The following is a 12,003-nucleotide window of genomic DNA, read 5'->3' on the forward strand; positions in this document are numbered from 1 at the left end:
GTAAAAACCTGAAGAGAGTGCTCAATACTATTGCAGAGCAAATATGTAATTACAAAAAACATATATATATATATAATAATTTAGTAATTTAAATTTTATGATGTAACATGGTTAAATTTGAAATCTAAAATTTTCATTATATGCAATACAAAGAATACATGTCAATAAGTATATCTCCGTTTTCGATGTTTACCCATCTCCTCCAAGGAAAAAAATATTAGCAAATATTATAAATGGTTTACACCTAATTTCCTAAATACAAATAAACATAGAAAATCATAATTAAAAGTTTTTAAATAATAGAATAAGGGAAATTATATATTAATTACAAAATGAAAAGGATATTGACTTCATATCCAAATTTTACAAGCAATTTTACATCACTAAAGCATATTTTACATCAGTAAAGGATTTTACAAGAATTTTACAAGCAATTTTATATCACTAAAGCATATTTTACATCAGTAAAGGATTTTACAAGAATTTTACAAGCAATTTTACATCACTAAAGCATATTTCACATCAGTAAAGGATTTTACAAGAATTTTACAAGCAATTTTATATCACTAAAATATATTTTACATCAGTAAAGGATTTTACAAGAATTTTATAAACAATCTTATATTACTAAAGCATATTTTACATCAGTAAAGGATTTTACAAGAATTTTACAAACAATTTTACATTACAGAAGCATATTTTACATCAGTAAAGGATTTTACAAGAATTTTACAAACAATTTTACATTACTGAAGCATATTTTACAAGAATTTTACAAGCAATTTTATATCATTAAAGCATATTTTACATCACTAAAGGGTTTTACAAGAATTTTACAAACAATTTTACATTACTGAAGCATATTTTACAAGAACTTTACAAGCAATTTTATATCATTAAAGCATATTTTACATCACTAAAGGATGTTACAAGAATTTTACAAGCAATTTTATATCATTAAAGCATATTTTACATCACTAAAGGATGTTACAAGAATTTTACAAACAATTTTATTTCATTAAAACATATTTTACATCAGTAAAGGATTTTACAAGAATTTTACAAGCAATTTTACATCACTAAAGCATATTTCACATCACTAAAGGATTTTACAAGCAATTTTAAAAGCTTGGTAATTTATTATTGTTATGCATAAAGATTTAAAAAACACATTTTTTTTGTTTGTTTGTTTCAAGATAAAATTTAAAATCAGCAAAAACTTTTGCAGCTGATATATAAAAGTCAATGTTTGTTTGCGTGTTATGTTGTGTTATTGATATGTTAACAGAGCATTCAAATAAATTTCATCACTAATGCATTTAACTAACTGAAAGAGTTTTATTTATTTATTTACGGGCTGTTATCCTCACCTTCATAGTTGTTTCATGACGTTTCGGCCTACTAATCCTCTGGCCTTCGTCAGGTGGTTAACCACGATGTGATAGGAATGCTAAGTCTCTTAACTATATCCCCAGTAATTACTGCCTTCCATAGTTGTTGTTGTCTCATCACGTTTTGACTAACTAATACTCTGGTCTGGTTTGGGTAGGATTGAAACAGCTATCTTCAGACAATGCTGACCTGGAACCATAGAGATTTAATGCCTCTATCCACTGCACCATGGGCTCCGACAACTATGAACGGCAGTACTTCCTAGGAATCCAGTTAAGAGACTCAGCATTCTTATCCCGTCATAGATAACCATCTGAAGAAGGCCAGAGGATTAGTTGGTTGAAGTGTGGTGAAACAACAACAACTATGAAGATGAGGATAACAGTCCGCAAATAAATAAATAAATATACTAACTACACATCTCAAAGGATTCCAACAAAATATATAACTAGCAAGACCTGTGGAAATTCCACAGGGGACTCATTCATTTTGAAGACATTCTGATATTACTGTAGCTTTTTTGTTAAAACTGCAAAAGTATTTATCTAAGCTAGCATGAACGCCAGGCAAACCCCTGTCGTAAAGTAAGTTTAAATATGATATTTTAATTCTTGCAGATTTTGTATATATTATTATAGAATTAATGTTCTATCGATTTTTATATATTATAAAGTTGCGATTTCAAAAATAAAAAAAAATATGTCCATATGACTTGGGTGCATTAGCTTGAATCGAAACCAAAATAAAATTTATGAAAAAAAAAAAAAAATATATATATATATATATATATATATATATATATATATATATATATAACTTGAGTTAATTCAGCCATAATCGAAATCGAAACCAAAACTTATAAAGAACTTGATAAAATTATTTATTAAAAAAAAATAGATTACTGGAGTGCCATCAGATATAATCGAAACTGAAACCAAAACTTATGAAGAATTCTTGGTAAAATTATTTATGACAAGAAATGGAAGTACATAATTAAACGACCCGGATGTAAGTGTGACACAGAAAATAACACACTTGCTATCGTATTGATATATAGATACCATTTAGAAGAATTCCAGTATAAAAAAGGAGAGACAATTCAAATTTTAATGACTTTTCAAACTAAACTTTCTGGTAATTCAAAACAACTTCATTAAAGTAACTAAGTATCACAACAGAAAACATGATTTAAAGAAACTTTTTTTTTATGTTTCACCCCAAGCAAGGCACAGGGCCACTTATTTATGAGGGGCTACTATTTGGGACCAGATTTGCAGGGATACTATTTATGGAATTGGGCAGCAAGATGTCTGTTCACATTACACTTGAATTTCTGTGTGTCTCTACAGTCAGGGAAACCGGTGCTCAGGAAGGAATTTCAAAGTGTAGCAGTCTGAAGGAAAAAGCTATTTGAGTAGAAGGCTTTACGACATCTAGGGATCTTTACAGTGTAAGGTGGGATTTTGCTGCTTGTAGGGGATATTGTCGTCGAGGGGGTACTAGTGCTAAGAGTTCGTCAGAGCACTTACCATTTAAATACTTGTAAAACAGACACAAGGATGCTATATTTTGGTGATGGAACAGAGGTTGGAGTTTATTTAATAATTTAGGACCTTTCAGGTTTGTAAATCTCTAAAAAAAAAAACTCTATATGAGCAGCAGTATTTGAACATAAATATTTTTTGTTTAAATTTTACAAATAAAATATAACATTTTAAAATAAATATTTGGATTATTTGGACTACTCTTCTCATTTTCATTGTTGAATTCAACAAGACACAGCTGAAAAAGGTCGGAGGTTACATCGACTGAAACGGTGTGAAACTGTACACTCAAGATGAGAACAGAAGTCTGAATAATCCAAATAATACGGGTCATTTAATTAGTTTAGGAGTGAATCCCATTCATACAAATATATAGACATAAACACAACTTCATGTAAATAGAGAGATGAAAATCCAATTATACCTTCTATCCTCATAGTGAACCTGTGTGTAATTCTATCCCAGGCGAAGAACAAGCGAACGTTTCTCCTCTAACTCACCACAAAGTCAACCCATGTGACCAACACGGATAGGAGAAAAAAATTCATGGTCATAATGGAGTTGGTATTTCTATAACGTGTGAAGCAGAAAACAATGTAAATTACTTCGTGCGTGCGTGCGTGCGTGCGTGCGTGCGTGCGTGCGTGCGTGTGTGTGTGTGTGTGTGTGTGTGTGTGTGTGTCTTCTTGCACACGCATCAGTTCTCAATAGTTGATCACGGAGCAAAACTAAGCAGAGAACATTTAGAATCTTTAGATCCTGTGGAAATTTTTCCAATTATAAGCATGGTATTCTTTAGTTTTAATCGTTACAATGGATTTACACACACACACACACACACACACACACACACACACACACACACACACACACACACACACACACACACACACACACACACACAGGAGAGGACTTGAATGCCTCCTAGGCATTATCCTCAAGTGTCAAGGTCTATCTGTACACAGGTTTGTCTGGACAACCTGGCATGAGGATACTTTTCCCTAAAAGTAAACCCTGACCAATTATAAACCCTAACCCTAACCCTAACCCTAAACCCTGACCAAATGTTCAAAATCACATCAGTATTCGCTGCCCAAAATAAGATCTCCTTTCTATGGCTAACCCACATTAGCTTTTATGAGGAATGGTCCATCTTTTTCAAGTGATGTTACCTCAAGTAACAGCACAAAGCTGGATATTCCACCAGACTAGACAAATTCTTGTCCTGGAATCCAGTAAGACCAAGAGACCAAAACGAAATATACACTACAACATATGGAAATGGTTAATTGGGAAGAGGAAAATTATGTTCTCAATTTCTTTATTAACTCTGTGTTTGAGAGATAAAGAACTTTAGTGGACAATTCGAATATCTATGCATCTCATACAGAGTTCAAGTGTTAGCCCCATGTAGTGGGCCCCTTGATTTCTGAGAACTTTGACCGAAGTAAAATAAAATACACATATACATATATTTAATAATTTTTATACCTACAGACACTAATGTTTCATGCTTATGTAATCATCAGTATAGGAATTGATAATTACTCCTGGTTAAGAAATTTGTTAATAATTACTGCTGGTCAGGAGATTCGAACCCAGTCACAAAACCACCTATGATTTCGTAGGCTAGCATCTTTCCTCAAAGTCATCAGCAACTAACACATGAATGGAAGAAAATTAAGGATCTATGAATACCGTGTCAGTGGGCATTCATAGTAAACAGTCATGAGAGTATTCAACAACACAAAGGCAGAATGATGCGTTTTACCTAAAGTTGATTGAGTTTTCTTGATTCTCTTTTCGCTTAAATAGGTCTCAACTTTAATTTCTTGAAGGGGCTTTATAACTATAATATTTAAAAAAAAAAAATATTAACAATTTTTATATCTTTTAAATTTAGGAAATTAAGTACATATGATTGCCATGTCGGTGGGTGTTCACAGTAAACAGTCATGAGAGTATTCAACGATAGGAAGTTGGAATAATGCATTTTCTTAAAGCGGTTTTATTGTGACGTTGTATGCAGACAGTCGCAAGGAAACAAAAACGAGAAAAGACTTTGAATCACTTTTATTTCAGTTGAAACAACAGACATTTATTAACAGGTACTTCTAGAATTATGTCTTGTCTTTTGTTTCAAAGTCTTCCCGTACTCCAATGTGCTTAACAAGACTCTGCCATGTTTAATATATGGTACTCTGTCTTTGTCCGACCATGTTTAGGAGACGTCTTTCCCTATCGCTCTCGGGTCACGTGTGTAGCATGTCTATTTCTGTCTTTCTCGGGTCATGTTTTCCTTTTTTATAATCTTTTTCTTTCCTTCTTCCTCGATATGACGTCACATCGCATACAGCTCAGTCATTTGCATATATATATATATTAGTGATGGGACGATTCAGTATTTTTCCTGATTCCAATACAATTACTGATTCCGATTCTTTATAAATCTCTAAATTTTTAACTATAAAGTTGTTATTTCTTCCTGATTACCAGAAAAAAATATGTTGCCTATATTTTTCAAATACAAAAACACACATGACGGTGATCTGTAGATTTTAGTTTTACTGGTAAGTTGAAAATAAATATTTATTATTTCATTATTCAGTGGAAAATATTCAGTGGAATATTTATTATTCCACATTCAGTGGAAGATTTTATTTGGAACAAAATCAAATAAAAATTTAACTAAAGGAATCATTTTTTTGACATCTGTGAATAGGCACCAAATTTTTTGATTCCAATACCAATTATTATATTCCCAAAAGTCCCAGTTTTTCCAATTCCTGATTCCAATTCCAAATTATTGTCCTAACACTAATGTATATACATGTATATAATTTGCTGATTTCTTTCTGTTCTTTGATGAGAAGAATAGCAAGAACAGCATTCTTTGAAACTCTGCAGAATAAGGACTTTGCAAATGGTTTTTTGGCGTGTTCAGTTGAGCAATACATTTGGATTGTAAATTTCAACTTGGAGGGGGGGGGACATTTATGAAGGCTGATAGCAATGCATAAAAATTGGAATAGTAGAAAGAAAGTATGAACAAAAAAAAAATATCCAAAGACAAAATTTGGGTTATGAATATTCAGAAAATCTATTTATTTTTTTTAAAGATCTAGCGCATATCAAATCATTAAGTATAGGGCTTACTAATGATGATGATTATGATGATGATGATGATGATTCTTTTCTAGAAAGATCGGGCACTTGCGGCAGGGATCACGTGACGACGACGACGACGACGACGACGACGATGATGATGATGATGATTTAAAAACCAAAAAATTAAACAGTAGTTCATACTGTTTTATTTTCTTCGGCCAAATTGCTGGTTACTTTTACATATTTTGTAAAAAGTTTAATAGCATACTTTATGTTAAGGTTTTCTTTTAATATTGGAATTGTTTATTCAAGGAATATCATTTTTATGCATTTGTTTATTCAAAGTTAACTGTGTCTTCATTTATAGGAATTCATCAATAATTGTCAAATTTATCAATTAGTTCATTGTGGTTCTTATTATTTGGTATGTAAAACATAAAAAAACATCAAACTAGTCTCAGAGGGGAATTTTTTTCCTCTATTTTAAACTTCTGTATCAATTATCTAAGAAAATTAACATAGTTTCCAGTAAAAGAATCTAGCTGTATGATCACCTGGCCTGTTATAGGAATGGCCTGGGCTATTTTCCCAACACACACGCGCGTGCGCGCGCACACACACACACACACACACACACACACACATACACGCGCGCGCACACACGCACACACGCACACACACACAAACACACACACTGTGTGGGGGGGGGGGGCTTGTATATATGAGTTGTTTTATAAGACACACACACATATACACACACTGCGTGTATATGTGTATGTGGCTTGTACATATGAGTTTATGAGTTGCTTTATAACACACACACACACACACACACACGCACGCTCACACATACAGTGTGTGTGTGTTATAAAGCAACTCATAAACTCATATATACAAGCCACACACGCACACGCGCATACAGAATGTGCGTGTATGGGGGGGGGGCTTATAAAGCAACTAATATATACCATTTGTACACAAAAGATGTAGTAATTTGAATCCGAAAAGTAAATTGCAAGAGGTTGGAAAATAATGAAAAAAAAAAAAAGTAGATAGACAGACAGACTGATGAGTAGTTAAACACATGACAATCAGCGTAAAAAAAAAAGAAAGAAAGAAAGAAAAGAAAAAGAAAAAAGGAAAAAAAAAGCCGGTGAAAAGGTTCGCAATGCAACAACGGTGACAACTTATTAAAATTCTTTATCGACAAGTGCAAAAATGTATAGTGGCGAACAAATGTTTAGAGCGGAAGTATATAATTATTACGATGATAAGTATTATCATGTTTATTTGTTAGTTGTACAGAAAAAGAAATTAAATAAAGAATAGAAACGTTTTCTATAAATTCAACCTGAACTATTATTTTTATTATAGAAACGGAGATTTGGTATATGTCTGTCTAAAACCAAACGTAGCGTAGCGGGGGTGGGTGGGGACAAATGTAGGGGGAGGAATGAGTGGATGTTGGTTGGTTGGTTGTTTGTTTTACGGCATATCAACCCTTTTCGGGTTATTTAATGCCGAATCCAAAGATTCGGAAGAAAATTTTTTTAATAGAATATATTTGTTGTTTTCAAGTCGGTTTCTATTTAACCCATAGTTGGAACCCTAACAGGTACTACCACTCCGGGTCAGAGTGGACCTGGGAGCAATGGCAATTAAAGGGTGGCCCCACACTCCCCAAAACCCACAAGCTGGGGCCTCACCTCACCACTAGATATAGTTTAAAGTCATATCCAGGACCTCCATTGAGGGACTTTTACCCTCTGCAGGGGGGCAGTTGGTGTATTCTAATGCCCCACCGACAGGGCTGAGGAATGAGTGGAAGAAAACGAGAAGGGGACGGGGTTATTAGAAGTGCTAGGGTAAAATAAAAACACATGGTGATAAAAATTGGACAAAGTTTGAAATAAAATTAAAAAAAAATAATATAAAAATCTATACTACAGGGTGCCCCCCACCAAAACAAAAAAAAAACAAAAAAACAAATGAATGAATAAAATAATAAATGACAAAAGCATTCTAAAATAAAACTATTGAAAACAAAAAGAAATGTTTGGAATATAAACTAGTTATGACAAAAGTTTCATTTCATTCGGAAAAACACTAAAAAAAAACGGGAACTAATTAGAGTTGGGGCCCGTTGTTTTTGGGTCACCCTGTATTAATAAAATTCTAAATGTTTATTTATTTATTTATTTATTTATTTGTGTGTGTGTGTGTGTGTGTGTGTGTGTGTGTGTGTGTGTGTGTGTGTGTGTGTGTGTGTGTGTGTGTGTGTGTGTGTGTGTGTGTGTGTGTGTGTGTGTGTGTGTGTGTGTGTGTGTGTGTGTGTGTGTGTGTGTGTGTGTGTGTGTGTGTGTGTGTGTGTGTGTGTGTGTGTGTGTGTGTGTGTGTGTGTGTGTGTGTGTGTGTGTGTGTGTGTGTGTGTGTGTGTGTGTGTGTGTGTGTGTGTGAATTTGGGGGGAATTCTTGACACCCCCTAAAAAAAAACTCGTAATTTCTCTTTTTAAGTGGGTTGTTTGTGGAATACTTCCAAAATAAACTATTAAAGTCGTTTGAAAAATAATAGAAATATTATTTCTCATGTTTTCAAAAACAGTGTTTACAAAGTGCCTGCGCGCCTTCATGTAGCCATTTTTTTTACGTAATGAAATCAATTGAATTTTACGAGTTATTTTTTTTTTTTCAATTTTTTCACTTTAAAAATCTATCAAAATTTTTCTATTGGTTTAATTTTTACGATATTTTCAGGTTCAATGTGAAATTTTATGCTCTTTCCAATAAACCGAATATAATATTCTGCACAAGATTTTTTTTTTTTTAATTCACCTCTCCTCCATTTTGAAATGTCTATTAAAATGAAAATAATTAACTTTCTCGCCTCAAATTTATATATCACAAATGGAAGATAAAAGATCAATAAATAAAATAAGTTAATTTAAAACAAAAAAATACAGTTATTTGCAAATTTACCTGTAAAGTCCAAAGTTTAAAACCTTTTTCTTTAAAAAAAAAAACACGTTGAATTTTTTTTAAGTGAAACCTTATAATATTCTTATACTGCACAGAAAGTTTTGTTTAATTACGACAATTATTTCTATTTCATTCAATGTTTTTTTTTAGATATTAAAAAAAAAAAATTCAATCCATAAAGGAGAAATAAAATGTATTAAATCAAAAACTCATGTATTTCTTTAAGAAAAAAAAATTCCTTGACTCGTTTTTTTTTTTTTAAGGCAAAAACTTAAAGTAAAATACGACGAGTTTTCATATATGGGGACACATTTCTTCACGCACAAGGCTAGCCGGCTAACGTAAACGTGTGGTTTTCACGTCATTCTGTCCATCCGTATTTCAAAACAAGAACAAACATCACTTCCGGCGATTCACTAACACCGTAAAAATGCTTACGTAATGGCGGATTTGTCAAATAGTTATTTTTAAAAAAATCTTTTATTTAAAAAATACATGGAATTTAAAATATAAATATTGATAAATACTTAACAATGAAGAATGAAAGTACCCATTGAATAGTATTTTTTTATAGATAAGTGATTTTTTGGAATTTATATATGCATATAGTTATCGCAGCAAGTTAAAATTCGTTCATTTTCATTAAATCTTTTTTAAAGAAAACCGATTTAAAAACACAAATATTGCACAATTTGCTATTAAACCTGTTATTTTTTTTTAAATTTGGTCTTTGCTCCTTTAAATGAAAAAAAATTAGGGTTTGAATTACATTTTTCAAATAGTTATAAGCTTGGAAAGATAGGAGGTTGATTTATTCAGTTTTTTTTTCATGCATTTTTAATGTCGGTTTCTGACACACCTACAGATGCACCGAACTGAAAAATTCTTTTTTTCCCTGAAAGGTGTGAGTCCCTAGTTTGTCCTTATCTATATATGGTTCTTAACAAACAACGCCGAGTTACACAAAAAGCCCAAAATAAAGGTTTTGGGACCGTTTTGCAATTGTCAAATAAAGTACCTGCCCAGGCTGCCCATGTCAATGGATTTTAGCACTGTCTGTATACAGTCGCGGTAACATCTTTCGGCATATGGACAGGACTTGTGTTGCAATGAATAATTCGTTTGACTACGGATCAGAAGATTCCAGGTTCGAATCCTGGCAAGTCTGTAATAATTTGGACCAGTATTTTATCCTACGTTTACTCATTATCCTTACCCTTAGGGTATTTTTGTTTTTTCAGTGATTTTGTTTTGTGCATATGGGAATTTTTCATATTCCGAGTTCACAGGGTAAGAGCTGATGGTAAGACGATGTTGAGTGTACTTGATGTTGAGTGTATTTGATGTTGAGTGTACTCGATTTTGTGTTTGACTCGGCGTTGTGTGCGCCGACGCGGTGCAGTTGCTAATATAAAATAAAAATTAAGGCATAGGATGCCAGTTGAAATCATTCGTTATTTTTTTTTTTATGATTCTCTGTGGATTCTTTTAGCTATGCTGTCAGAGATGTCGAAAAATTCTGCCCTTTGTTAAATATTGTTCTTGGATTATGAAATCGGACAAGATTCCTAAATTTTATGTCATATAAAGGGACGTTCCAAAAGTTAAGCTTCCAATTTTTTTTATTCAGCCTGAACGGATCAGAGGGGATTGCAAATTGCATTGTTATGATGACTAAATTTATACATTCATGACCTGAAAGTTTCATGTCTCTGTTGCAGATATTGAAGGTGTGAGACTCTAAGAAAGCAACACCTGCCATGGACGTGCATCAGAAGCAGAGGTACGTCATTGAATTCCTGGCAAAAATGCATCGAGAATGGTGGTGACTATATATATATATAAATTCTGGGGGCACTCGTTTTAATGGTACCACACCCGTCTTCATAGCTCTTCAACGTTTTAAGTTTAAAAAAAAAGAGGAAGCTTTACTTTTGGAACACTCCTCATATACATCTACTTCTCCACCTTCTACACTTCACGGCATAAAATGTTGAGTTCTGCTTAATAAAGCTCATTTACACCAAATGAATATGGTTGAACAAATTGACCGAAATATCTTAGATCAGCTTTAATAATGTGTTTGTATCCTTATTTTATTTTTTTTTTTTTTACATAGACGTCACCACTTATCAAAGCCGATAGGCCACTCAAGGATAAGGGTTAAAGAGTGTAGAGTAGTCAAAAGGACAATATAGTAATCGAAGTTCAGTAAATTTGTTAACTTAAGTGGAACGGCTCATCAGAAACTTGTTCACGTTGGACTTGAAGACAACCATATTATAGAAAGCTGGAAAGCAGGAAAACGGAAGACAATTCCACAGGCGTGCAGTTCTAAGAAAGAAGCTTTGATCATGGAATCTATGTTTAGGTTTAGGTACGGATAAAGAGTGGGGAAAATTATTGATAATGTTTTCAGCTAGTCTAGTGTTTCTTGTGAAGGTTTGGTGAGGGGGGGACCATAGATTGAAGCTCAGTCGAACACTTTCCATGAAAATAACGATAAAGCAAAGACAAACTTGCAACATCTCTTCTGTGAGATAGAGGTTGCAGCGAAGAGAAAAGGACATCTCCCACCAGGCCACGAAGTCTATTTTGAACTCTATCAAGGCAGGACAAGTCTTTTCTAGCAGCTCCTGCCCATATGTGGCAACAGTATTCCATCCTTGGACGTATCTGGCTCTTATATAGATAGAGAATTGCATCAGCAGTGAGATATCTACTGGATCGATAGAAGGATCCGACCATTTTTCCAGCGACCTTGGCAACAGATTTGATGTACGTATTCCATTTAAGATCAGGAGTAAAGGTCAAGCCCAGAAGCCTGTCAAGACGAGAGCCATTCATTTTAATTGATGCCAGATGGGGATCAGAACGTTGATGATGTAAAGATAGAAGGTTGGTTTTAGATGCATTAAAAGTAACCAGCCACTCCTTTCCCCATTGTACAATGTGATCAAGATCAGAGGAGAGAGAATCGGAG

At 33.3% G+C, this 12,003-nt stretch overlaps 1 protein-coding gene across 1 annotated transcript in view; it reads right to left on the reverse strand.

Annotated features, from left to right (window-relative positions):
* Positions 1 to 3,474, reverse strand: part of LOC145263700 (transmembrane protein 106B-like) — a 123,247-nt gene extending 119,773 nt beyond the window's left edge. The window contains exon 1 of the mRNA XM_080120649.1: positions 3,361 to 3,474. Within this exon, the coding sequence (XP_079976775.1) occupies positions 3,361 to 3,373 (13 nt within the window). The 5' untranslated portion in view covers positions 3,374 to 3,474. The remainder of the gene's footprint in view (positions 1 to 3,360) is intronic.
* Positions 3,475 to 12,003: the final 8,529 nt, after the last annotated feature.

Source organism: Euprymna scolopes, chromosome 39, assembly GCF_053919585.1.
Source record: "Euprymna scolopes isolate OS-2025 chromosome 39, ASM5391958v1, whole genome shotgun sequence".
NCBI classification, from domain to species: domain Eukaryota; kingdom Metazoa; phylum Mollusca; class Cephalopoda; order Sepiida; family Sepiolidae; genus Euprymna; species Euprymna scolopes.